Here is a 27,369-nt window from a genome sequence, read left to right as displayed (position 1 = left end):
AGGCTCAATAGTTAAATGGACGATTTAGTGCATTTTGCGGTTTCCAGCAGCTGGAGGCTGTAAAAGGTATCACCGCAGCGCTGTTTTGCATGTTAGTGGGCGGGGAAATTAATGAGAAAAGCGTAGACGCCGCAGTTCATAGTTTGAGCACTCGCCTCGAGTGCGGATGGCATCCGGAGTCCAGTTCCGAGTGCCACCGTTTACATGGTTTTTACTAGGCACAACGCAAATAATTTCCAGTTGGGATTTGCTGCTGTTTTTAACACCCTACCGAAAAACTATGAGAAAGCTATGAGATATCAATGACCTCCTACAGGATTCTCATACTAAACTCGTTCAAATCTCATATCATCTCCTACAAATATCATTCAACGTATGAGACATATGAGATTGTATAACATTTGTATGAGCCTCGTATGAGAAAATCTGTGTGAGGTTATTGTGACTCAGGTTTTCTTTTTTTTTTTTTTTTTTCACTCTGGCTGTGCTGGTTTATTAGTCCATTCCTACACCTCAGGACTAGAGACTACCCAGGTTGCATAGAAAGCATATTATAGAACTGCTTTATATTTGGATAAAACATTCGTGCAGTGAATTCCCTCACATTTCCAAAATATGACGATCAACTGTTTATACCAATATTTCCTCGACATTAAACACATAAAATAATTAAGAAGTACATATGCGACTTTCGCTGCAATAATCCTGAGCTCTAATCAGCAATCTGGATGCAACAACAAGGACGACAATAGAATATACAATTCAATCACTTTTAAAAAGTCTTGTCGTTATACCTGACCTTCGTGTTTAAAATGCTTCCCACAAGTGATATGGTAGGATGCAACTCAGAAAAGACGGTATGCAGTTGCGAACTATGGGCCAACGTACGCGACCAAGGACAGATTAAGAAAAATGGGGGCCCAGGGCTAATGCCCATGTATATCCCCCTTCCCTTCTCTTAGTGGTCCTTCCTCATCTCTGCATATATAAACCAGTTTCATTTCAATTGCACCAAATTAAAAATAAACGAACAAAGTGTAGTAAATTACATTTCTGTGATAGTAATGCATTGACATTAATTGATTTGGTTTGGTTTGTGGGGTTTAACGTCCCAAAGCAACTCAGGCTATGAGAGACGCTGTAGTGGAGGACTACGGAAATTTCGACCACCTGGGGTTCTTTAACGTGCACTAACATCGCATAGCACACGGGCGCCTAGCTTTTCGCCTCCATCGAAAAGCGGCCGCCGAGGCCGGGATTCGATCCCGCGTCCTTGGGAACAGTATGTCGAGCGCCGTAACCACTGCGCCACCCCGGCGGGGTTGACATTAATTTTGGAGTACATAAGGACAAGGATAAAAGTCGGGACTAGTCCGAATCGAGGCCCTGCACGGCCCTTCTACTCTCCTCGAAAGCGGGAGAAAGGGGATGGTGTAACTATTGAGAGGTGGAGAGAGATGGTGATGGTGAGGAAAAAAAAAAAGAATTTCTTTTTTGTCCTCATCCAAAATAATGTACAAAATCCATTTTATAGGGTTTGTAACTTCCCGCTCCCATCCTTTTCCCGACGCCACTGGACAGAGAGATCGATAGGAAGCCCCAAAAAGTCTTCCCCAATGCGTATAAGAAAATGTATAGATCGCCTCTTAAGAAAGTTATCCCTGGGTGGCAGGGAATTCGTCTTTGAAGGACAAGATCTTTTCAACTGATCAAGCCAAATGAAGTTACATTATGTATATATATACACGGCCGCTCGATGGAAGCGCGCACTAGGTGCGGCCTGCTACATCGCCCGAAACCCGCGGGAGGCGCCTACTTCCCGTCGCCACCGCCGCGGCGCCACCGTTCGGGGACAGCCGCGCGCGGAGAGCTGTGCCTGGCTGCGCTTTGAGCGAGGCGCCGGTACGGTCGGAGCTTACTGTTTTAAGGATTTAAGAGCTCCGTTTCACACAATTTTGAAGCATGAATTCCTATATACTGTCATGTCTAGTGTGAACATGTCAGCACTACCGCGTTTTCTTCGCAAGGATGTATATACTGGCGTGTACACCAAAAACTTATTGGTACGGTAGTTCAAAGCCGCTCGATAGTTCGCCCTTTACTGTGATGTGCATTCGGGTCAAATTGGTTGTCAGATGAAAATTTCACTCGTCTGTCAGCAATTGGAAGCTGTTCAGCGGCCAAGGTAGCACAATGCATTATCCTTTACATCACAATGTCGCGAATTCCTCGCGTGTCAGTTTCACACCGTTTACTCATTCTTGCAAAAACGCGTATACAAAAGATTGATGTCAACCTGTTCTATGCTGCCAGCGCAATCCAATAAAAAAATGTGATCCTACTGTGACTGGGCGACTGTACTCTACTGTGCAACTTACAGCTAGCGTTCAACAATTTCTAGTCTCAAGATTGCGCATCAAGTCTTCCAGTTTGAAACTAACTTACCCGCGATCAGAAAAATTGCTTAATGCTTCGCTAATATTCAGCACATTTCCGTGGAACATCAAGGTTGTAAACTGTTGTAATTTAGAAAAACAAATACGTTTAGTATAGTGAAGTTGTGAATTTTTCTAAGCGCAACTGAAGCCAAGGAAACCACAAACTGCTTCAGCAAGACTAGATACATTTATTGCACAGTTACACAAAAAGAGGAAGAAGACGTTCACAAACGGAGAACCTTCCTGGAGAGAGGTTTATGGCATAGCCTTAAAAGTCGCTCCACTGTTGCGTTGAGATTCCCGGCCCAGTTCGCTAGCTATCAGTGGGCGCAGCAACTTACTTAGGAATATCTTGCAAAGCTCCTCAGTGTGGGCACGGTTGTTTTTTTCACAGATTAGCTGCAGGTACTGTGTAAAGTGCGGAAGCAATACTGAAATGAACAGTTCACACAGCTTGCTGCTTCGCCGGACCTCTTGAGACTTCATTATCCGGTTAATGAAGACGCACGTAAGCTGACAGCTTGATTGCTTTGTCGGGACTGCAGTGGGAAGCAGGAGCCTCACCTTGTTATTCTTTTTGTAGTCATTCTTTGTGAAATGTAAGGAACATATACCAGAGACCTGTCGCTAGGCGCCCACTTGCTACTTTTTCCCGCTTGTCCATGGAGGGAGATATTCTTGAGCCACGCTTCCCTACGCTGGAGGTCGCATGGGAACTCATGATACCTCACGGTAGGGTCTTTTCTCGCGTTTGTGTCGCAGAGCGGCACACAGCAGTTTCGCGGCATTGCGCAGCACGCGTGAGACGGACCACCGCACGTGCGCACAGCAAAAAGCACGAAGCGAGCCCAGCACACAACGTAAACGCGTCCCGTCTAGACGTAAACGAGCTCACACACGCGCACACAATAAAACTTGAGTTGATTACGCCGACCTGAGGCGAACGCGTCCAGAGACGGACAAAACCGCGTGCCCCGAGCCCGCAATCCCGACGGTGACGTGTCCCTGAACAGTGGCGCCCTCAGCAGAAACAGCGGGCGCAACTGTAAACTCCCCAAGGACACGCTCGCCAATTGACGGCGGCGCGACGCAGCAGGCCGCACCTGCGCTTCCATCGAGCGGCCGTGATATATATAATGTAACTTCATATATATATGTATGTATGTATGCATGTATGTATGCATGTATGTATGTATGTATGTATGTATGTATGTATGTATGTATGTATGTATGTATGTATGTATGTATGTATGTATGTATGTATGTATGTATGTATGTATGTATGTATGTATGTATGTATGTATGTATGTATGTATGTATGTATGTATGTATGTATGTAGGGCCCCATAGTATGGCTTTTTCTCGCCCCCTTGCCTATACTTTCCCAGGCGTGTGTCCCCAATATTTCTTTATTTAGGTAACCAGAGTAGCTTTAACAACAGACTCTTTTCTGCGATGGAAAATCGTGCATGGTGGTATACTACAGACTTGAGTTGTATCCGATTATAATTAATTAGTCACATTTCTGGGCTGTGTATAGCTATGTCTTTTATGTAATTCACAGTGGCGGAAAAGCTTGCTCTCTACATCGTGTTGCACCTTATAGATTAACACACTGCAGTAATGCATGCGTGTTATTCAAAGTTGTGATATCATATGCAAACTCAAGGAAGAGTGCAAATAGGGATGTCGTTAATGTAACTGCAGTTAATGCGCACTCTTTCCATTACTCCATGTGCACGCAGCAAGCCAGCTAGACACACAAAAACAATAACATATCAAGATGACAAGAGGCCAGCGCAGACACGTGCATGCTCGAACAAGAACACGCGCGAACGGGGTTACGAATGCGGGCTCGAATGCAAAAGAGAACGCATAACATCCTGCACGCGCCTTGCAATTTTTTGAGCTGCATTTTATTTTACGATGCAATTCATGTAGCTATTATAAAGTATGTGGAAAACCAGTTGCCTTCCTCTTCGCCGTGACCGATCACCACCACCCCAACGAGGTGGCAGCGCTGGCTGGGAGAGGAGCCCCTTGGGGGAAGGAGATCAGCGACGGGTGCACCACCAAGACGTCTACGCGGGTTCCCGCGAGAAGACGACAGAGAGCTTCTAGATCCAGCTGGCAACGCGAGTGGTCGTCTCCCTCCTCCTCTGCGCACGAGGGAGGACCCGTCGTGCACGACCTCCAGTCTTCTGGTTCCCAACAGCGAAGTGACCGGTAAATACCGCACGCTCTCGCCGCCTCCCGTGACAGACGCCGTGGTATGGCTTTGTCCGAAGAATGCGGCGCGCACGGGAGATCCCGGCCGCCATATTCACTGCGCGTGCAAATGTCCGCCGCCGAACTCGCACCCCCATTCCCCAGCCGGTGAGTCAAAAGTCCTTCTTACGTAGCCTTGCCCTTCCAAGGAATACCTTATTGATGTATAGCATTAACTAGTGCCGTGGCCGTCCTTGTCCCCTTTGCTCACCCCACGGGTCGCTAGCGAGAACGCTGCATCCGCAGAGTGGCGGGGCGGAATACCGTGCCTCTCACAAACCTCCAACAAGTATAGTTCTTTCATTAGTAGCGAAATGACTTCTACGCAATCCGATCGATGAGTACGGAACTGTGAATCCACAATCGCATTGTCTGATCAAGTTCCCATACGTTCTTTCTATAGCTTCAGTACGACGGCTCCGAGCTTGTGAAAAACGCATACGCATGTGTTGTACCTCCCACGTGCTCGATCTGTTGCATGAATAATTGATGGGCAGGGGACGCGCAGTCTGTGTCGCACGTCCTGTATTGCGGATGTGTGACCAACCCTCCGATGTCTCGGTGACGATGTCATGTGCCCACGTGCAGCCACTGTAACGATCGTCGCCGATTGTTGTTTTCGCTAAGCTCCGCTTCTGTCAGGCTCACGGCTTCAGTGCGGCAAGATTGTTCCAGTCGTGGAAGTCCAGCGATGACGAGGGCAGTCGCTTTTAGAAGAGGCTTATTTGCAAAAGTTGGATTCGAGGTCAAATGCTGTGAGCTTGGCGGTACAGATTTGTCCTTTGGAAAGTTTTGCCAACATACGTGAGTCGTTCGTGCTGCCAATGTCAGCGTCTGCTTCTCCAACTTCTGAGACGTGGACTGCTACGTAGTATCGTCGTACGGTGACCAGTGTATCCAGCTTGCCACTTGATAACGAAGGCGACGTCTGCTTGGGAACATCAAGTAATTCTTCCCCGCGCTTGTGACCGACGAAAGATAAAATATTCAGGTGAACGCCCATGCAGAACTTATGCGTAGTAGACTTCATGAGTGTGTAGTGTACTTCCATATGGCGGATTGTTGATGAAAGGCCGGTGATGTCTGCGACTCTGGTGATGAAGCGGCTGCACACTGTTTGAAGTCTTGGTCTGCACTCATGCACAAACCGATACCACGCGCTGCTACCGTTTTTCAAACTGCCGTATAGATTATGCAGTATAAGATAAGGTTGTCGAATGCAAGACCCACAACAATGTCTACCAGGCTTCCCAGCTTTATGTTGATCTTCTTTTCCCACTCTATTTTACTCCTCAAACTGTCATCCGGTGACCGCTGCGACCCGGACACCACATCAGAAGCTATCGGTGACAGGTCAACATGCACTTTCTCGACCATAGTGGACCTGAACTTGAATCGGATACCATCGGAACTGCCATCAGTCGTGTGCAATTGCCTTGGCACGCGCTGCAGTCAAGAAGACGACTTCTGGTGCCACGAAGTGACGCAGGCGATGAAGGTGGCCTTCCGCGTGCGAGGATCTTCCACGCTGCACAACAAGACCATACAAGTCGCAACAGCCTGTGTGTGTGCTACTCCCAGAAGCTCACAGGCTCCTGGCGGCATTGAGAGACCTCCGGCTTTCTCGTCGGTCGTGGATTCCTCCCATACAAGTTGAGAGTCGATATGCCGAATGCTGACATTTTCAGAGAGACTGCAAGGCCACCTGGTCCTGGGATAGTTGACATGCTGTTGACCTTTTTTGTCCTCAGCACACGAACAGCTGACATGCTGAGCCGTTAAAACGCCAGTGATGTGCTGGGCCTAGCGAATGACCAAAGTCAAAGCAAAATCAAAGAATGCCAATAGAAAAGGCTCTGAGGCGAAAAAGGTCCTGGAGCTATTAACGGCGAGTACTCCATTTCTCACGCTGCAAGTGGAACAGTGCAGGTGGTAATTATTTTTGTCTTGATTAGACCAACTTTCACTTTGTTCGCGTGATCACGGCGCACCAGTGTTGTCATATATTAGTCCCCACAGGAAGTACGGGAAGATGATGGTTTCTGTATTAAAGGAATGTAGGCATTAAATTGCCACCTAAGGGTCCGTGAATGAATGCTTCGAGTATAAACGAGTACGGAAACATTTTCATATCTAGCTGTTCTAGGCAGTTTTTATTTAGCTGATGATGGTATTGACGTAACTATTCCTTTTGTATAGACCTTTGCAACGAGGGCCTCCTGGGAGTCACCATATTGCTCGCTGGGCTGTTGTGTGCGCCTGACGTCAACACGGTGGAGGCGACAGAGGAACCGGTTTGCAACAGTTCAGAGAGGAGGCGTTTCGACAACCTCCTCGCTCGATGCAAAGGTCTATAGAGCTTATTCACGTGATGTCATTGCAGCTTTAATGGCTACCATGGCACACACAACGCAGCATCAGAGTGGGAGAAAGAGAGAGAGAGGGCCTACGGCGAATCACCTCACGACCTCGGTGAAATCAGAGCTCAGGTTGGATGGCACGTCTGAAGTGTCCGGCACATGAGCAGCGCGCAGCAGGGAGGGTGCCGGTAGACCGGCGCTGCCGCGCGGGAAACATTTTTTGCGTGCTTTTAGTTTCGTACCGCCCAACGTGATGGCGGCTTCGCAATACATGGTTGCCACAACTGCCACCTGCTAAACCTGATAGTGAGTAGGGTCTTTTGCGCGTGCATATATTTTGCCCTCCAGGGCACGTACCTTTCCTGAAAAAAAAAACAACAACTTAAATGTATGGTATAAAATTGTTGTGAGCAATAAATTGTTAGGTCTCTTTCTGCAATATTTGATCGATGCACTGGGCTTTTTTTAAATGTCATACGGCCCCACCTTAAATATCCCCGGGTGGTCGAAATTATTGCGCAGCCCTCCGGCATCTCTTTCTCTCTCTCATGTTTCATTCCACCTTTCTCTCTTCACTTACGGCGCGGTTTAGGTGTGTACCAAGGAGTGTGAGATATGCGTATTTCCGTTCCTAAAAGTACAAACCATTTTCATTTTTAGATTGATTGATTGGTTGATTGATTGATTGATTGATTGATTGAAAAATTTTTATTTCCCACCAGAATAAACAGGTCCCCCCCACCCCTGGCACGATGGCCTGGAGACGGGGTTTCATCTCGTTAAAAGGTTGGCTGGCAGGTCTTTGCCCATGGCAGCCTCCTCTACCAGGTGGACGATATTCCGCTGGAGCTCAGGGTCCGAGCTTTGCAGCAGGGTCTCCCAGTTCTCTCTACTAACTATTTTGTCCCACTCATGGAGAGTGCGGGCATTCCCATATTGTGCGGTCGAAAGCGCTTGCAAAGCGCCTCCATGCAACAGCTTCTTTGTTAATCAATTTTGGGTCTGGCGGGGGTACCAGCCTACGTGCCAATCGATAGTGGTTGATTTCCCCATAATTTAGCAACCGCTCCTCGTTATCTCAGTCGTCGGGGAGGGCTACGCGGAAGTAGAGTGCTCTAGCTATAGCTCATGAGCCGCTTCGCTGCCAGGGACAGCAGCCCGTACGCGGTTGTCCAGATTTTCTGAATTTTCCTGTTCAGTGGTTGTTGGTAAAGGATCTTTGCCGCCTCCGAAGCGATCCTGCCTTTTATAAAATTTTGAATGGTAGCCTTACTGTCGCTAATGGTGAACTTTGCTTTTGTTCCTGAGCAAGCTGAAGCGATCGCCACTTCCTCCGCAGCCTCTATATTGCGACCCTGGATAGCCGCAGCGGAAACTGGCACTCCTCGGCCGTTAACGACCGAAGCCACCGCCACCCCGATACGTAGGCTACCTCACTGTCATCCATGTTTCCGAATATTAGCTTTAAAGCCTCAGCTCACTTCTCCCTTCTTTCTTTATTGAACTTCGGATGCATGTATTTAGGGTGAGGGGACTACCATGGCGTTCCTTATCTTCCTGCCCACTTTCTCAATCGCCTTTTTCGCCTTGTAAAGTTGCGAAATAAAGATACTTTGATTAATTGATTGACTGATTGATTGATCCTTTCTCCTGGTTTATTCCTACTTTCGCAGGAATTACCCTGTCCGTATTCGTCGCGCTAAGTCTCTATTTGAGAGACCTTAACCGCCTCTGCTAACTCTCTCCACCTATTATGCACTCCTGAAGCAAGCAGTCGCTCCGTTGAGGTACGTCGTGAGCAAAAGTGGTATACAACACTCAGCCAGTGGCAGAGCTCGAGAAAACTGAATCCCAACTTTATCTACCAACAACTATCTAAGATCGAGACAATAGTGGCGGTGCCCCATTTTATGCACATGCGTATGTCGGTGTTGCTATCCCTTACGCTGTAGCTAGATGGCATTTCGACGCAGTTTTTTCGAGCTCTGTCACTGCCTGAGTGTTGTACCACTTTTGCTCAAATAATCAGTAATATCATATATTTACATTTTATACAGATTTTCCACATTTAAAAAGAAGGTATATGTACTCTTTGCACACAATTACAACTTTCAAAGCAGAAGGAAGCACTTTTTCCTATATCAGACGCCTTTCTTCTTTCAGTTTACAGAATAAAATTTATATTTTACGAGACAGCACATGCAGCTGGTTGCGCTGAGAAGCCGCCGCTACCGGAGGCCGCGGTCGGAAAACCTATAGGAACGGCGTTTGCATGGGCCCGACAGGAGAGGGCTGAGTTGATTTATCGGATGGAAAACTGTTTCCGGGTTCATGTAACCGCTATCGGGTCGGGTCAAGAAGTTGAGGAGTCGAGTTCAGCCAACTCCGGCGCAGGGATGGGTTCACTCGACTCTACCCCGCTGCATGACGCATGTAAACGTGGTCGAGTTGCGTCGGGGCACAGAGGGAGAGGAAACAGTACGAAACACGCTAGTGATGAGCAGAGAAAAAAACAGAATATAGGGTGCCATCTGCCAGTTCTTCGTCTCGACTAGAGACGCCACCGTAATCGCCGCTCGTTAGGTCGGGTTCATGAAAACCTGGTCGGGTCGAGTCCACACAACTAGACTCCTCAACTCGACCCCGACATCGATTCCATGTAAACAAAGCTAGGGTGGATGTTTAAGTGTGTTATAGGACAGCTTTAATGGCTCCCGTTTGCCGGCTCCCCTCGCTGTTGCTTATCTCCTTTAAAATAGGGTGAACACTTAAGCCGTGATATCGGGTTTGCTCTTAAGGCGAAGCTTAAGTGCCCCCCCCCCCTAATTTTTACAAAAACATTACACGTTTACACAAAGAAGGAAACATATGTTTAAATATCTCGCAGCAATTCAACATTTAAATTGGGCGTGCATTCGTACATGTGTACGTTTTTCCCTCCACCTTTAGGCAAGTGTAGAAAAGTATTTACGTTTCTATACGCATTTTCGAGCAGTTTGCTGGGAGAGCTTTTGGATGAGATCTTCAAAGCTGAGTCGCCTGAAAATCTCGCGTCTCCGTACACTCTCAGCGCGGTAAATTGCTGAGGCGGCTGGGAGCTTGAGCAGTCAATCTTCAACTAATGATTTATTGCTTTTGTCCCAGCTTCTACTGATTACGCTCGGAATAATAAAACCCACAACTGACCTCAACAGCAGCAGTGACCGAGGTCAGTTGGCTTGCCAGCTGGTACGAGCTGACTCCCAACTTTAAAGGGACAGAACACTGGCCAAAATATGTAATGAGATTATGGTGGAGAGGAAAGACCTTGCCTCATATAGTACAGATCGAGCACGACACTATCAAAGAGGCTTTACCCTTTTAATTTGCGATTGAAAATCGCATAAAAAAAAACTGAGGCGCTATCTAGCGGAGAAACCCTGTTACTATCGGTGTAGTACCCCACGTGACTACATGTCAGCAAAATATCGCTGATTTTCGTATGTGTACACTGTTCTTTTTCTTCTAGGAGTGCTTGTCATAATTTATTATATTTTGCGCTCTCTATACTGCGTCCTTAAATAAAAATCACCCGTCCTTTCGCATCGCGAGAGGCATGCTTTTAGTTCTTGCCACTGGATGGAGCCACAGTGTTTGGAATTCTGTGAATGGAGCGATGACAGTGCCCACAAAAACTTTCGTCGACGAGGCGTGCGTTATTGTGCCGTAACAGCCTTGAGTGTGAAACTGAAAAGTACTAATTACTGTCTGGTGAGTGAAATTTATAATTGTCTTCGGTACGCCTTTTTTGTCAACCACCAGTCGTCATCGCGGTCGCATGCTCATGGTTTCCAGCATCGGACTACACAAAAACGGGCGCATGCACTGATCGAAAAATTCTCGGTAAACATTTTCCACACCATTTCTACCAAAACTGCTATGGAATCGAACATTTTTGACAACAATCTTTCTATTGCGCCAAAAAATATTTTAGACATAAATTCCAGTGTTCTGTTTCTTTAAGCCAGCTAGCATCCGTTGATTCTACTTGATCACCAGCTGGGGCCCACTGTCTTTCAGTTGGTAGGCAGAGCCAGTTATAATACTAGCTGAGTACCAGCTGAGACCGCTGAACCAAGTGAAACAAGTTAGAACCATGAAGATTGTTTTTTATTTCTATTTGAGCAAGTGTAAAGTCTTGTACGTTAACTGGCAAACATATGAGGCTGTCTTTGGGATCAAGCGTACGGTAAGACGAACAGCGACAAAGCATTAGGCACTGCAATTCATAAGCTCTAATTTTAATCATGGGAAATCAAGACGAAGATAATTTGAAATTTTTTCGAACAAAACCTCAAAATACATCCCCCCCCCCTTTTTTTTTTTCAGTTCTCGGGAGGCTTCTAAGAACTGAGGGCCCGGTTCATTGAACCGTTTGAACCCCGGGTAATCCGGTCCTGCTTTTAGCGCATCAATGCTCTAGACCCATGCAAAACATTGCTTGAGGTGAGATGAGCTGTTCTCTGAGGCCACGGCTTGATAGGCGGCCCGCAACCCAAAAGGTCACACGGAACTGCTTCCGCGCGAAGTGCGTCGAATTGGATCCGCACATCCAAAGACAGCCACTGGCTTCCTTTCATCGGTGTACGATCTCATGTCCTGGAGAGAGCTTCCCGTACATCGGAAGAGCAAACAATGCATAGCACAAACCGAGCAGCTGATCATCGGTGCCGGACAGACGAAAGCAGAGAGCAAGCTCGAAAAGGTTTGTTGTCACACGCAAACGAGTCTGCGAAATAGTCCAGTTTGGGTCCAACTGAGTTTTAGTTTTTTTTTATTATTGTAATGGGAGGCAGTGACAGCGTTGCAGAAAGATGACTGACTGGCGAAACTCATCCATCGAGAAGTCACTAAACACGGCGCCGATAAGGTGACGAAACGCATCAGCGACAGATACCTGCCGACTACGCTCACGGAGTGCCATGGGCCGTACGGGGGGCTGCCCAACGCCCGTCTCGACAGAGATATAGACGTAGAAGAAGTTCGCACGGCACTGCAGGACCTCAACAGCAGGTCGGCGGCCGCCGCATCACCAACAAGGCGCTAAAGTACCTCGACGACAAATCCATAGAAAGCCTCACGAGCTATTACAACAAATGCTGGAAAACGGGAACGCTGCCGACGCAGTGGAAGAAGGCCAAGGTCATCCTGATCCCCAAGCCGGGCAAGCCATCCGACACGGATAACCTCCGACCCATATCGCTCACATCTTGCGTGGGCAAGGTGTTGGAGCACGTCCTGCTCAACAGGTGGCAAGAATACCTCGAGAAAGAAGATCTCTACCCGAAAACCATCATTGGCTTCAGGCAGCATCTAAGTACCCAAGACGCCATGATACAACTCAAGCACCAGATCATCGACGGCAACACTGGCGACAACAAAGCAGTACTGGGACTCGACCTGCAGAGCGCCTTCGACAAGGTGAAGCACTCAGCGATCCTATCCCAAGTCTCGAAACTCAACATGGGAGAGAGATCATACAATTACATCAAAGACTTCCTCACGGACCGAACGGCCGAGCTCAGAGCGGGGGACCTCCAAGCACAGGAGAAGAAGCTGGGAAGCACAGGCACACCTCAGGGATCGGTCATCTCGCCGGTGCTTTTCAATCTCGTGATGATAGGAGTGGCCGAAAGGCTCAGGAACATCAAGGAAGTCCGACATACGATATACGCGGACGACATAACGCTGTGGGTGGAAGGGGGCAGCGATGCCCACATCGAATCCACCCTACAGGCGGCCGTTGATGCGATCGAAGACCAACTCGACGGAACGGGGCTCAGATGCTCGCCGAGCAAGTCGGAGCTCCTCGTCTACCCGCCCGTCAAGCACCGCAAACCCAAGAGCAGCCCGAGAGAGTACGAGGCAATCAAAGTCAAGACCAGAGAGAGAAACGCGATCCCAAGAGTCAACAAGATCAGAGTGTTGGGGATGACGATTGAGACGCACGGCAGAAACGGCGAGACCGTCACCCGGCTCATTGCGAATGCGGCGAACGCCACGAGACTACTCAAACGAGTCAAAAACAAGAAAAGTGGAATGAGGGAAGAGAGCCTGATCAGACTGATCCACTCGTTCGTCATATGTCACGTAGCGTACGTGGCGGCCTACCACAAGTGGAACAAGAGCGAGAGAAACAAGATAGATATACTCATCCGCAGAGCCTACAAGATGGCACTGGGACTGTTCGAAACAACGAGCACCAAACGCCTCCTGCAGCTAGGGGTGCACAACACGCTGGAGGAGATAGCGGAGGCCCAACGTGCCGCACAGCTCGAAAGACTGCCTTCGACCAAGGCCAGCCGGAAAATCCTGGACAACCTGGGAATTGGATATCAAGGCAGGGAGCAGACGCAGCTCCCCGTCCCCGATGAGATCAGGCGCAACATCAGAGTGGACTCGGTACCGAAGAACATGCACCCGGAGTATAGCAAAGGGAGGAGAGCAGCGAGAGCCAAGGCGCTGATAGACCAGCACGCGGCCGACACACACGCACGCTACGTTGACGCGGCTGAGTATGCCAAGATACACGGGTTCACGACGGTCGTCGTCGACGCGACCGGCACCGTTCGCACGACCGCCAGCACGAGATGCACCAAGGCAGAGCAAGCGGAGGAGGTGGCCACCGCCCTGGTCATCGCCGACCGAAAGAGGCTGTGCGCATACTGCAGGCAACCAAAAACGACGATGGCAGCAGACAAGTGAGAATCAAGTGGTTCCCGGTGCACGCGGGCGAGGCGTCAAACCGCAACGCCAACCACAACGAGACGGCACACGCCGAGGCGCGCGCGCTAACGGACCGCGCCTCGGTCGACTGGCAGCTGTGGTTCAGCACCAAAGACCGAATGACCGACTACAACGAAATAACCAAGGTGTTCCACCTAGCTCGCAGAGCTCTTCCACCCCCTTGCTCAGGGCTCAGTCGAGAGCAAGACGCGTTTTATTCAGACAGCTACAGACGGGCTCACTCCCCAGTCCGTCGCTGATGCATAGAATGTATCCCGAGACGCACCCGACAGACAAATGCAGAGTCTGCCGAACGGAGACGGCCGGCTTCGCACACATGCTGTGGAATTGTACCAAGTACCAGGAAGAAGCTAAGTCTGGGAGGATCCCGCCGCGACCGGAAGCAGCCGCATGGAGCGACAATCAAGAGGAGCAACTCTGGGCCGTCCAGCAGGTCATGAAGGCGCTGGCCCGGCAGGGAACCAGCGAGCCGGCCACGGCGAGCGGGGACCTAGGCCGCGCGGCCGGTGCCCAGAGGACGACGTAGGCCCCGTTCGGAGCGCGAGCGCGCGTTCTACTGCAGCCCCGAATAAACGTTTTACCAATCCAATCTGAAGTCAATTGCGCGGGAAGGATGAAAGCGAGGCGCTTGGCCGTCGGAGTGCGGCTTCAAGCTGGAGGACGGGAAGCTTCTAGCCTCATGAAAGCAAAGCACACAGCAGCACGCACGCTTCCTTCCTTTTTGTTTTTCTTAGCAGTGAGGGACTGGCAGGCTAGCCAACCTGGACAGCGCGGTTTCAAACCAGTGACGGCATTCAGTCCTGTAGCTACGTAGAACGAACTGCGCGTGCTTGGCAGGCGTGCTGAGGCTATCGTCTTCTTCTTCACCGAGACGACGATGGCATGCCACAACGGCTTGGAGTTGCCCTCGGCAAAGTACAAAGCTGTATGCACACTCACTCGCTTTCTTTCTTTCTTTTTTTTTTCTAGCAGTGAGGCATGGGCTGCTTCACCCGGAGCGACAGCGGACGGGATGCTGAAGATCTGACTGCTTCTGTGCACAGCGCGTTATAGCAAAGAGCTCAATAAGGCGCTTTTGTACCCCAAGTTATGTGACTCAACTATAGTGACGTGACGGCAAACTGTCTGTCCATGAGCTAAGTAACATCTTGTATATAATTTCACAGCTTAATTCCAAACGTCAAAGCCTACGCACCTTAGAAGATACTAGGTTTAGACAGTTATTTCTTTTCCGCCGCTACAAAACTGCTTGTGTGTGGGCGCACGTGCATGCAAATAACTCATGCGCGGGTGCTCCATATATCTACCGCCTCGAGTACGGTGATCCGTACTCTTGCACGTTTTCATTGCAATGAGTGAAGCAGACTCGCGACTCCGAGCCTCTGTGTCGATTCTAATACTAGCCACCCCGTCAAACCACCGGAAGAAAAAGAATGAAAGCAAAATGTAGCGAACGCACGGAATCGGCACCCACTCTACATTACCCCTCATTGGACTAAGCAGCACGTGACCACAGGCGACGTCACCCGTACCCATATGTCACGTGATTGCGCACCGAGGAAGCGTCGAGACAGGCCTTCATTCATTCATAAACCTTTATTCATGAGGATGACCTGAGGCCTAGAGGGGAAGGGGGTGGGTTAGGTGAGGTTGAGGGCGCCAGACTCCGACATGAAGTCTAGCAGGGCACTAAGCTTGCGCTTGGCGTTGGTATTGGGGGCTGTCCAGTCTTCGTAACTCTGAATGTGGTGAGCAGATGTGTAGCGTGCGTGGAGGCCAGCCGTGCCAGGACAGGTCCAGACCAAGTGCTGCAGGTCAACGGAGTCAGCAGGGCAGTTGGGGCAGCTGATCTTGGTTCGGCGCCATTGACTCAGGATTTCCGGTGTGTACGCTGCACCGGCTCGCGCCTTGTGAGTTAGAACTTGGGCTGGACGAGAGAGGCCGGAAGGGATCGGAGGAGTAATACCGGGGACAAGGTCCCGCAACAAACCCCTCCGCTCATGTTTAAGCCGCGTGATGACAGAGTCCGGTATGATGAAGGAGACGGGAGAACAGTAAGGGTGGTCCGAGTTGGACGTGCCCACATCAAGGCTATGCCGGCAGTCTTCCTCTAGCTGCCCGCCAGCGGCCTCGTGGGCCATTCTGTTCCCAGTTCCTTGTGCGTGATGTCCAGGTGTCCAATGAATTCATACCGAGCCTTGTGAGGTCTCTCGCAGGTATCGGCAGCGCTCTTTGATGCCGTGATCCTCGTGAGAGGGGTGCTGCAAACTACACGAGGTAGCGCCACTAGTCCAATCGTTGAGGGATTTTTGCTTTGTCGTTGCCGCATATGATGCGACTATGCGACTTCTGATCGAATTAGACAAGTACTCCAAACGATCAAATGCAACCTTTGGGAGAAATTAGAGCTCTAACTGACATGGGAGAAGCACCTACGGCGCGCAAATAATTGCGCAGTACGCGTTATTGTACGCGTTATAGCTGCTTTTGAATGAACCCGCTCGATTGATCGCCGTAATTTCGTACACGACTTGGTTTACCGTAAAATATTTGGTAGTGAAAAGCTAACACTATTTAGTGCATTAGTTGACGTGAGGTCACTTGGTCATTTGACAAAGCTGCGTTCAGACTGAAGAGCCAATTTTGACTTTCTTCTGACTCGCCTTTTTTTTTTTTTTACCGGATTTTCGACCGCATCGTCATCGTCACCGGAGCCGTTCAGGTTGGTGCACAGTCATTCGATTCACGCTTGGACTGTGGTACAAATTCAACAGTGAGAACATGCCAAAGTTCGCGATGGATTATGTCGAAGAACTTGTCTACTTGAAGTTTATCGTGAATAACTACGCCGGTCTGGAGGAGGAAACTCCGACCTTCAGCGACCGCGGGCTCTCGGACTCGAAGATCCTGCGCTGCCAGGACTACTTGGAGCACGGCACAGCGCAGCCGTGGGAGCTGGCGCCTTCCCGACAAGATGTAACATACACCTCAGCGAAGCCCAGAGAGCAAGTGAGAACTTCAACCTCGTTCTCCGTGGGTTCTGCGGACTGGTACGTTTGTCTGAAGCGTAACATCGTCACCGTTGTGAACAGCTGCAACGAGAAGTCAGACATGTCATCCAATGTAGCACCTGTGAGTTTCACACCTAAGCACCTGTCACCGTCAATGGAAAAACACGTAAAGGCTGCGTTGAAGCCGGGACCACCGGAAGAAGTGCTGGCACAAGGATTCAACCTTGTCGTCACACGCGCAGACATCTCCACGCTCCGCGAGCGTCATTGGCTCAACGACACAATCATAAACTTTTACATGAACATGCTAGTGGAACGCTCCGGGAAAGCTGAGTGGCCTCGCATCTATGCATTTAATACTTTCTTTTTCACGAAGCTACGTCAGAGCGGCCACGCTGGGCTGAAGCGCTGGACGCGCAAAATCGACCTGTTTTCCTACGACTTAGTGTTAGTTCCGATACACCTCAATTCTCACTGGTTCCTGGCGGTCATAGATTTTCGGCCACCGAGTATTGCCATCTACGACAGCCTTGGCGCGACGCCCGAGAATGCCAGCTGCATCGATTTGCTAAAGAGTTACCTTGAGGAGGAGAGCCGGCAGAAGCGCAACACAGGAATCGACTGGGATTGCTGGCAGCTGGTTGTGGTGGAAGATCTGCCTCTACAGGATAATGAGAATGACTGTGGCATATTCATCTGTCAGTATGCCGAGTGCATCTCTCGGGACGCACACATCTGTTTCGGACCGCAACATATGACACACTTCCGCAAGCAAATCGTCTATGAAATTCTGCACAAAGAGCTCATGTGAAGAAATCATGTAGCGGCCCCTATCTTAGTTACGGTTTTTACTTTATTACCAGAATAGGACCTGCGTGTGAATGTTGTTTCTTTTTCTGAACATTCCTGAGAGCTTCAGTTTAAACTGCATATCGTATATGGGTAGTTCTCTGAATAAATGCGTGTTCGTTTTTGCAGTATTGTTATTGAAGGTGGTTTGCAAAGATCCACTGATCTTGGCTGAAATGAATGCCTGAATAATTTGACACATCATCCAAATATTACAGCGCTTTCACCGAACTTCGTTCTTAACACTGAGGGGCCCCACCAAAGTATCTCAGTGGTTATAGGCAGGGTGTCGAATCGGAATTTTTTCGGGTTCGGTTCGAGTTCACGCCTTTCGGGTTTGGCTCCGCATTCAAACGGGTTCAGATAAAAAAGAAAAAGAAAAAAGAAAACTTCGGGTGTATTTTTACTTCATTTTTTTTAATATTGAGTATTTTTTCCTGCTCCAGTATATATAATAAACGCTAAAAATTCATTTAGTAGTCCGTCTATTGGTCGTCAGCTGTGACGGACTATAATTGGTTGTAGATGCCTCAGCAAAACGTTTAAGATGAGTGACCGAAGATTAGAGCGGGATGGGGGAAATATAATGATTATTTTCATTAGAATTCATAACCAACTAAACCTGTGACGCGTCGGAAGTAAAAAGAAAATAATATTTCCTGCTGCACCTTAGAATTTCACGTGAATTTTAGCTTAGAGAGGAACCTCTACTACTATATAAGTGCAACATTTCCCCCGGATCCCACTACAAAACTTTGAAATCAGGTCAAGGTAGAACCAAGCGCACACCCCAAGACTAACGATGTATAACCATACGTGTGACTATATATCGCACAGCACGCGGACGCCTTTGCATTTCGCGTTTCTATGGAGGTAAAACGCAAAGGCAGGTGCGTTGTGGCCCGAAAGGCGCTGACAAAAATCCCCTCCACCACGTAATGGGATTAGAGTCATTTTCGTATTTGCAGGAGAACCGGGGCCCCATTTCTCGACAATTCGCCATTTTGTTGAAATTGTGACGTACGCGTGACGTGTACAGTGTGACGGTGCCAGGTAACGTAAGCACACAATCAGGTTACGTATTCTGAAACACGTGACTGTTCTGAGAACCAATCAGAGAAAACAAAATGGCGCCGAACGTCGGCCATGTGTGTCGAGAATAGGGTCCCGGGTCAATTAAATGCATGGAGGAAGGAAACAACTCTTTGCCGATTCCAAGACACGTGCGCGAGCAATTAATAGTCCGTCCTCTGCCTAAAAACATGCATCCAGAATACGATACGGACCGAAGAAGGGATAGGGCACAAAAATTACACGAAAGATTTTCAGTACAGAAAGACACGGCGCACGTGGACGTGGCAGAACATGCGGACAGAGATGCCTTTTCCCTGGCAGTTGTCGATCATCGAGGTTCTCCCCTCGCATCGGCGACAATCAGTAAAACAAAATTTCCGGAGGAGGCCGAAGAGGCTGCCATAGCCTCCACCACTGCCAAATACATCCTTAGCGACTCTAAAACCGCAATTCGAAATCTCCCATACCCGCCTTATCACATTGATCTGGGTCCCTGCCCATTCGGACCATCCTGGGAACGAGGCAGCGCACCAATTTGCCCGAGGATTCGTAGTTAACCGGGAGGTGCGCTGCCCTGAGCTCAGGTCGCCCAGGGAGCGGATGACAACCTACAAAGAAATTACTACCCACTCCAAGAAAGAAAGACAAATCTTCCCAGAACCACATCAATCTCTAAGTAAAACACAACAAGTCACCTGGCGGCAGCTTCAAACAGACACTTTCTTTAATCCGTACATGTACTCCATATGGTTCCCAGAGCAGTTCAGCCCTGTCTGTTATCTCTGTGGACATCAAAAGGCAGACACACCACACATCCTATACTCATGTAATCAAGACAAGCCATCAAAGAGTCTGCAGCTCTCTACCCAATCTCAGTGGGAGGCCGCGCTGCTCAGCTCCGACCCGGAGGTTCAACTCCGAGTCACGGAGCGGGCCGAAGAGGTCGCCGAACGACATCGTCGGTCGGCCACCTGGCGTCCGGCCTAGAAGAGGAGCCCACCCCGCGCCTACGACCTCTTCTTTAAATAAAGTTTACTTCCTCCTTAGAAGCGGCCCTTGCCATTCCCAATGCATTGGAGAAAGTGTGGCTCATGTGACGTTGAAATTTAGGGTTAGCCAAGTCGGGCCATTAGCAACGGCGACGCTGTTGCTATGAAAACTCGGGCCACTAGCAACAGCGTTGCTAAGGGCCCTAGGTACGTGAGCGTCGCGGAGAAAGGGTAAAGGAGGAGGAGAGACGTTGCAGCGTCCGGTCGCGGCGCGGCCGCGCCGACTTAAAAAAAAATGACGTCAGGGCCTCTCCTAAGTTCTTTCCTTCCTCCATGATTAAATGTCTCACTCCTGTGGCCACGACGCGATGCGGCCACCGTCCACCAGCACGGCGGCGCCCCATGTCACCTCGTCAGGAAGACTAACCAGCGCGACCAATGGGGGTGAGGCCACTGGAAATGTTCTGTGTGCCGATATCCTTCCTTCAAATATAATTATCAAAAACAAAATTCGTGTGTTCATTGATAGTGTGTGTACATTAGCTTTGGTGGATACGGCTGCGACTGCGTCTGTGATGAGTGGTCAGTTTATGCGCTTGTTGGGACGCAAAGTGATGTTTGAATATGGCCATGCTTCAACGTTTTGTGGTGTGAGTGGAGAGGCATTGCAGCCTCTTTGTGTGTGTAGCGCGCAAGTGTCTGTGGGTGGTGCAATTTTTCAAGCCGAATTCATCCTCTTACCCCACTCTACGCATGACATCATTTTAGGAATGGACTTTTTGAAGTTTTGTGGCGCTATACCGTGGACTGCTGAAGTCAAGAGATTTATTTTGACGGCTCTCATCTGCTGACTCTTTTTGAAAGCGGCCGTAATGAAGAAACAGTTTTTAGTATTATTGAAGACAAAGTATAGTTCCACCCTTGTCTGCCATGTACTTCCCCGTGTCCGCTCCACTTATTGACCAAGTTTCATTTCAGGCCGTGGTGCACCCAGTTCACTCAGCATGCCTGAAGAAAAGTATTATTCCTCATTGTATGATCTCCGTGCATCACGGTAGTGCCTCGTTATGGAATCAGCTCATCGTCGGAGCCTGCAGTTTTACCAACTGGAGTGAAGCTTACCTTATGTCCCCACGTCGTTGCTTTGGTCACAAATGCTATGAGTACCACCGTACTCTGGCCGCTGATGAATCTTCGCATTTCCACATGATCAGCGCCGATCCGAGCTCACCTCAACGGCGTACTCTTATGGATATTCTTCTACCCTTCTCGCCTATGCTTGACTTTTCCCAAACAGATGGACCAACCTCTCGCCCTGCACCTCGGACCCATCATACCATCGACACTGGTTCGGCTAGACCCGTCCGTCAAAAACCATATCGCGTGTCCTCATCTGAGCGCAAAGTCATTCATGAGCAAGCGGAGGACATGCTATGGAAGAAGATGATACAGGAGTCATCTATATCCCTTGGGCAGCCCCTGTCATTCTCGTACGCAAGAAAGACGGTTCGTGGCAACTGTGTCGATTACCGACGTCTAAATTCTGTTAGGAAAAAAGACGTCTATTCTATTCCTAGCATAGATGACGCCCTCGTCTGCATCTCTGGTGCGTCCTATTTTCTTGTCTTTATCTCAAATCTGGCTACTGGCAAATTCCAGTGGACCCTGAGGAAAAGAAAAAAAAAATCAGCCTTTGTCACGCCAGATGGTCTTTATGAGTTTAATGTTATGTCATTCGGGCTGTGCAATGCGCCGGCCACATTTGAACGATTTATGGACACAGTTCTGCGAGGCTTAAAATGGGACATTTGCCTTTACTATCTGAACGATATTGTCATATTTAGGAAATCCAAAGCCTCTTCTCGTTGCACCCTAGAGTGCCGGCACGACCGACACTCCCGTGCTTATGCAACGACTCACACGCTGGAATCTGTAATAACGCATACGTATCTTCAAAACATCCCGCATCCCATACACGCAATAAAAAGCGGCGCTAATAAGACACGGACGGAGGAAAGGCAGGACGCAATGCGTTTGTGTGCGTCCTGCCTTTCCTTCGTCCGTGTCTTATTAGCGCAGCTTTTTATTGCATTGAACTATGAACCAACTAGCCCGACAAGTTTTACTAACCCATACACGACCTGCAGGTAACGTGGGCAAGAGAAGACGCGTCGAGGCTGGTATGCCAGCCATTAGGATTTCGAGTGAATTCTAGGCTACGCGCCGCTCGCTCGTCGGAAACCCGAGACCCCACATGCCCTCGCATGCGTGATTGGAAGGGCCGCATCTCTCCCTCTCCATGTGCGCCCGCTCTCTTCGTACTGCTGCCGACGGACAGCTGGGTACTGGCACGACCGCTCAATGGAAGCGCCTGGACCCACCGCTGACGGCTCTTCAGATTAATGGGGTTGACAGAGCTTTCGCTTTAAATTTCGAGGAACACTGAAGCTTTGCCTCAACGGCGTTATGACGCGTTAGTTCTTCATGGGTACTTTCAGCTGTCTGAGGTTTACCTCGCATATAAGTTTGCTTACGTGGATACTGTTCGTTTGTTCTTGCTCCTTTATTTGCGACAAGGCCGTCATTTACCGAATACAAACAAGCGTCGCTCAATGGCCTATGGACAGCGTGTCTGACTCGCGCAACTCGAGGGTACCCCAATTCCGTTCCCACCTTACCCCGATTTTCTTTTACATGTGTCAACGACGTTTGAGTCATGTTGCGACCTAATATTTGAAATGCATCTTATGTTCTGAACAATATCAATTCCACTTGACGACACAATCCTCCAGATCAATCAGGAATTGTGTACGGACGAAATCCCTATTGCACTGTGTGATTGTTGCGCGTGTTTGAATTACCCGCGTGGCGTTACGTGCTGAAGCCAGAATCCTTTCGACCAATCCGCATTTTCGTCGCGGGATATCGCGGGTTTGCTTTGCTCCGAACGGCCGTTCTAGCATGGTTCTGTTAACAACTACCCGGCATCATGCGGACGCATGACGTCATCGTTATTTAGAAGGACCCGTGCAAGCTGCGCAGGCCTCAAGAAATAAGAGGTGCCGGCTGCCGAAGAGCAAGAAAAGCAAGACACATTTTAAGCTGTCTCATGTCTAAAAGATTCAAATAAACTTATTTCTGCTATAAAAGAAGAGACATCTGGGCGAGTTGGTATGGTGACATGATAGAAAAACAGCGCAAAAGACGTGCACGGAGGAGAAGAACGGACAGGACGAGCGCTGATCTGCTATCTAGCTTGTGTAGATATGAGAAAGTCATTTTCGTTTCTTCGAACAAGGTCATGTTATCACGACTGAACCTGCATGCGCGTTTAGACATGCTCTTGCCTAGGCAAGCATGAAGTGCTCATTTTCCTGCCTTTTCCTCGAGAGTGAAGTGAGCGCACTTCACTTCATGCTCTTTCTTCTGAGCGCGCGAGCGCGTGCGTGCGTGAGTGAGTGCTCGCTTGCGCACCATTTTTATCTCCGTTCGCCGGTACATCTCCCGTTAAAGTAGTGCCGTGCCGACGGCCATATTAAGTTAGTCCGTGCACATTCCGAGTATTTTTCGCGTTTCTGCAGACGATATCGTGCGTTAAACAATGACATGAGCTCCGCAGGTGGTCTCTAAGCAGCTGTAAGACCTTTGAATCTCGCATGCATCTTTGCTTTCTTGTCTTGAAATTTACAACACACCGACGTATTCAGGGCGCTGAGCACGGGCGGAATTTTGTGCACGTGCTATCCTGAAGTTCACCTGCTTCGCGCTTTTTTTTTCAACTCGTAGGCCTGAGTCGCAAGCGATCCGCGTCGTGCTGGAGCAGCTTACGCTTGTTGCTAATGTTTTTGGAAACATTTTCGTCTGCTTTCGAGCGCAGCGAGTTGGGCTATTTCGACTTTGAGAGTACTTCCTGAGCAGTAACGGCAAGCAAACCCCACCAAGCTGAATTCTCTCAAACGCTTCGCACTCAGACACGTCACTTCCCGTTCGTAAAAAGCATCATTGGTTCGAATCTCTGTTGTCTATATTTTGTATTACACGCATGATGTAGATGAACGTGCTCGCTGTGTCACCTCGACAGAACTGCATCGTAGCGACCAATGGTTCGCATCGTCTGTTGTAGCAGACGACGCCATGAGCCTGCAAGCAGCCTCTGCCATTCAGGCCGTGTGATCGTAACGCTACTTCCTGTCAGGGCGGAAGCCAAGAGTGTCTGAAAGTAGTGCGGCACTGGAAGATGGAATATACCCAGTGCGCTGGATCGGGCTCATTTTTAGGTGCGGGGTGAAGCGGTGTGCACCGCCGGGAAGCCGAGGCAAGATTGCCACAGTCGATCCTCATTCGTTGAGAACAGGCTGCTACACCAAAATGTGGACGGTCCGTCGGACTAACACCCCAAGGCACATCGACGACACGGCTGTTAACATCAACGGCAAGATTCACTGGTTCGACATTCATCACGATCCCTCCACGCCTTCGTTAGAGGACGTCACCGCAGCGTACATCTTCGACTCTGTGTCGAACAGGTGGGACTTGATGTATCCCCAATCGCTCATCGAAGACGAGTCTATAAACATTAGTGATCATAGTGTTGTAGCTTACAGCCACTGCGCGTATTTGTGGGGCAGCTTGCAAAAGTGGCTAAATAGAAACGCTTTATACCGCATCGACGCCAACACTATGACATGGGGCCGCCCGGTGGTGACCGGTGATGCACCCACATCGTCTTACGGCCATTCAGCGTGCTTGATGGGTCACCGCATGTATGTTTTCGGTCACTTCGTAGGTGTTGATTCGCGAGATGTGCACTTCCTTGACCTGGACAAAATGGAATGGCATCGCGTACCCAGTAGTGGAGAGGTCCCGACTCGCCGTTGTTTCCACACGGCGACTGCCATCGGGACCCGCATGTACGTTTGGGGAGGCAACACGAAAGACGATTCTGGAGGATTCGGTTTTTACTGCGACAGCTCCATTTACTATCTGGAAACGACCACCTTCGCTTGGACGCACCCACACGTAAAAGGCGTTCCCCCCGTAGGCCGCCAAGGGCATTCATCCTTCGCGTACAACAAACAACTGTACGTGTTTGGAGGTTACAACGCATTGTTGGACAACTACTTCGCAGACATACACAAGTACGATCCTGAGTCGTCGCGCTGGACTGAAGTAAAACCATGTGGCTCCGGCCCGTCCGCCAGGAATTGGCATGGCTGCTCCATAACTGGTGAAAGAGTGTTCATCTTCGGCGGGCTTGGCCCGGCAGGTAATGAAGATAACGAGACGCTGACTGATATGCACGTTTTGCACTTAGCACCGACGTTGAAGAACTTGTGCCTACTTGCAATCATCGATGCTGAACTGGATGTTCGCGACTTTCCACCTTTCGTTAGAGATGAGATCAACGCTGTCACCCTATGCCGATCCTAGTCCGCAGGCTGACGCTGCATTTCAACTGAAACGTCATCAACGGGACAACGTACGGAGATGTCGCACAACGTATGTCAAAATGCTGCTTCTTTTTGTCAAACAACCGCTTCTTTCATAATATATTTTGTCGCAAAACTGGATTGTCGCAAGTGTTTGTTCTAAGGCGAAAACCTTTAAATATATATTTTGTCGCAAAACTGGATTGTCGCAAGTGTTTGTTCTAAGGCGAAAACCTTTAGTAGCTCATCAGCGGCGTGCTTCCGACGAATCCAAAGGCAATCCAATACAATCTGCACAACAAGCAAAAAAAAAAAGCCAAAATACTGAATACAGTCATGATTACTTGATATACCTTAACGACAATGCATGTGACTAGCAACATTAGTCATAGCACAAATCCGTGTTGTAGCCAAGAATCTAACAACCCAGCCCAGAATCGACATAACAAGCCAATACCGAATCCAGACATTATTAATTGGCTATAATACCTTAATGACAATGCATAATGACTTGCGACACTAGTCATAGCACTAACAAAGTCATAGCCAAGAACCCAATCCAAAATTCACATAAGAAGCCACCTTTTAAAAAGGTGCGGTACAGACTTAAGTGCTACCCTTGAATTTTTTTTCATTCCCGTACTGATTAACCGCCTTTAGAAATTTACAAGAAATTCTGATCCATCCACGGCAGAATTATTTCTACTACGTCTACTAGTTCTACTACGTCCTGGATGTAAATTTCTGCCTTCATGTCATTTAATTTTGCTTCGTATTAGCCATCGCTGTTTTTTTGTAACGGGCTCGAGGGGGTCGAGGCTGTGTTGCGGTCGAGTGACTAGCCCGCTTGGCTGTGTCCTGAGTACTAGCTTCAAGCAAGGGCGAGTTTTATGCGACTACAATGACTTCCTTCCACAAAGTATTTCATTTTTGAGGTGAGTTCGCTTCACTAGGCTAGTCAACTCCGAGTCTCGCGTGTGCTCCGTGGTTAGAAAAAGCCACAGCCGCGCATGCGCAAACCACGTGACCTCACAGGAGAGGCGCAGGTGGTAGGAGCCGCCGCAACCGCCGCCGCGACTCCATTGGTTGACCTTTTAGCCGGTGCCTCGCGCTTCCCTTATGCGATGTACGGCTGTAATCAATATTTCACCGTGATGATAAGCCATGGAATATCTATAAGGTGCAACCGTGAACAAGGTAAGCCACAACTGCGCCAAGGAACCACATGCTAAGTCATGGCATCGCCGAAACTTTTCGCTTCTGATATCCAGGCTTAACCAAGCTAAGCCACCACTATTTTTTTTTTTTTTTTTGCGCACGGATGTACTGATATGACGGGAGCATGTATACTCTCTGTACTCGGCCATATTATACCGCCAGATTTTGTAGGCGTCGCTGATTAGTCAAAATGCGTTGGTGTGCACCCTCCAGGGCGCACACACGTCCGAGCTCCCAGACTTCCATTTATTTTTCGTGGCAAAAGTTTAGAAAGTCCTCTGCAGGCGTGCCTTTTAAGTTATCGGCCTTTTCCAACCCGTGTAGACAAAAAAGTGTGGCGTGGAGGGGTTGCGTGTGGGGCAAGGCAGTGAGAGCAGGTGTATCACTCGGAAATCTTCAGAGGAACGTCTTTCTGAGCCTGATGGTCATCTCATGACAGGTGTATGCAGCACCGATAGTTTGCATTATCAGTTGCCAGTCGTAATCGCTGCATTATTGCACATTTTTTATATTTATTATTTTCGGGAAAGTTAGAGGCGACAAGACATACGCTCGCGTAATGCGCATTACCCGGTAGTGTGCGCCATTTAATATCACCTAACTGCAGGCCATCGGCATAGTCTGGGCATGAAATAGTGGTTTATCTATGAGCATCATATTTTCGGGCATGTGAAAGCGCACAACGTTTCTGGGCGGGTAGGATACGCCGTCATCGAGCCATTGAACGAACCCGACAAAGCTTGGCTCTTCACTTTACGGACACCGCCGCCTGATATCTTAAAGCAAAGCAACAATGGTAATTTGCGTTGAATCAGATGTGTCACTTAAAGGGATGCTGTACTAAATTTTAGACCACCTAGATATAGATAGATAGATAGATAGATAGATAGATAGATAGATAGATAGATAGATAGATAGATAGATAGATAGATAGATAGATAGATAGA

The 27,369-nt window shown here is 49.0% G+C and overlaps 2 protein-coding genes across 2 annotated transcripts; both read left to right on the top strand.

Moving 5' to 3' along the window:
* The first annotated feature begins 16,633 nt into the window (after positions 1 to 16,633).
* On the top strand, positions 16,634 to 17,674 carry LOC146178240 (sentrin-specific protease 1-like). Its single transcript, XM_084579659.1, has one exon. The coding sequence runs from the start codon at positions 16,634 to 16,636 to the stop codon at positions 17,672 to 17,674; it is 1,041 nt and encodes a 346-aa protein (XP_084435785.1).
* Positions 17,675 to 20,143: 2,469 nt separating this feature from the next.
* LOC146178239 (kelch domain-containing protein 3-like) lies at positions 20,144 to 25,205 on the top strand. Its single transcript, XM_084579658.1, has 2 exons — positions 20,144 to 20,219; positions 23,971 to 25,205. Exons 1-2 carry the CDS (start codon positions 20,144 to 20,146, stop codon positions 25,203 to 25,205), a joined length of 1,311 nt encoding a protein of 436 aa, XP_084435784.1.
* Positions 25,206 to 27,369: the final 2,164 nt, after the last annotated feature.

This window comes from Amblyomma maculatum, chromosome 9 (assembly GCF_055883805.1).
Source record: "Amblyomma maculatum isolate TAMU_Amacu chromosome 9, ASM5588380v1, whole genome shotgun sequence".
Taxonomy (NCBI): domain Eukaryota; kingdom Metazoa; phylum Arthropoda; class Arachnida; order Ixodida; family Ixodidae; genus Amblyomma; species Amblyomma maculatum.
The sequence above is the reverse complement of the archived record's forward strand: the minus strand, read 5'-3'. Positions and strand labels throughout refer to the sequence as shown.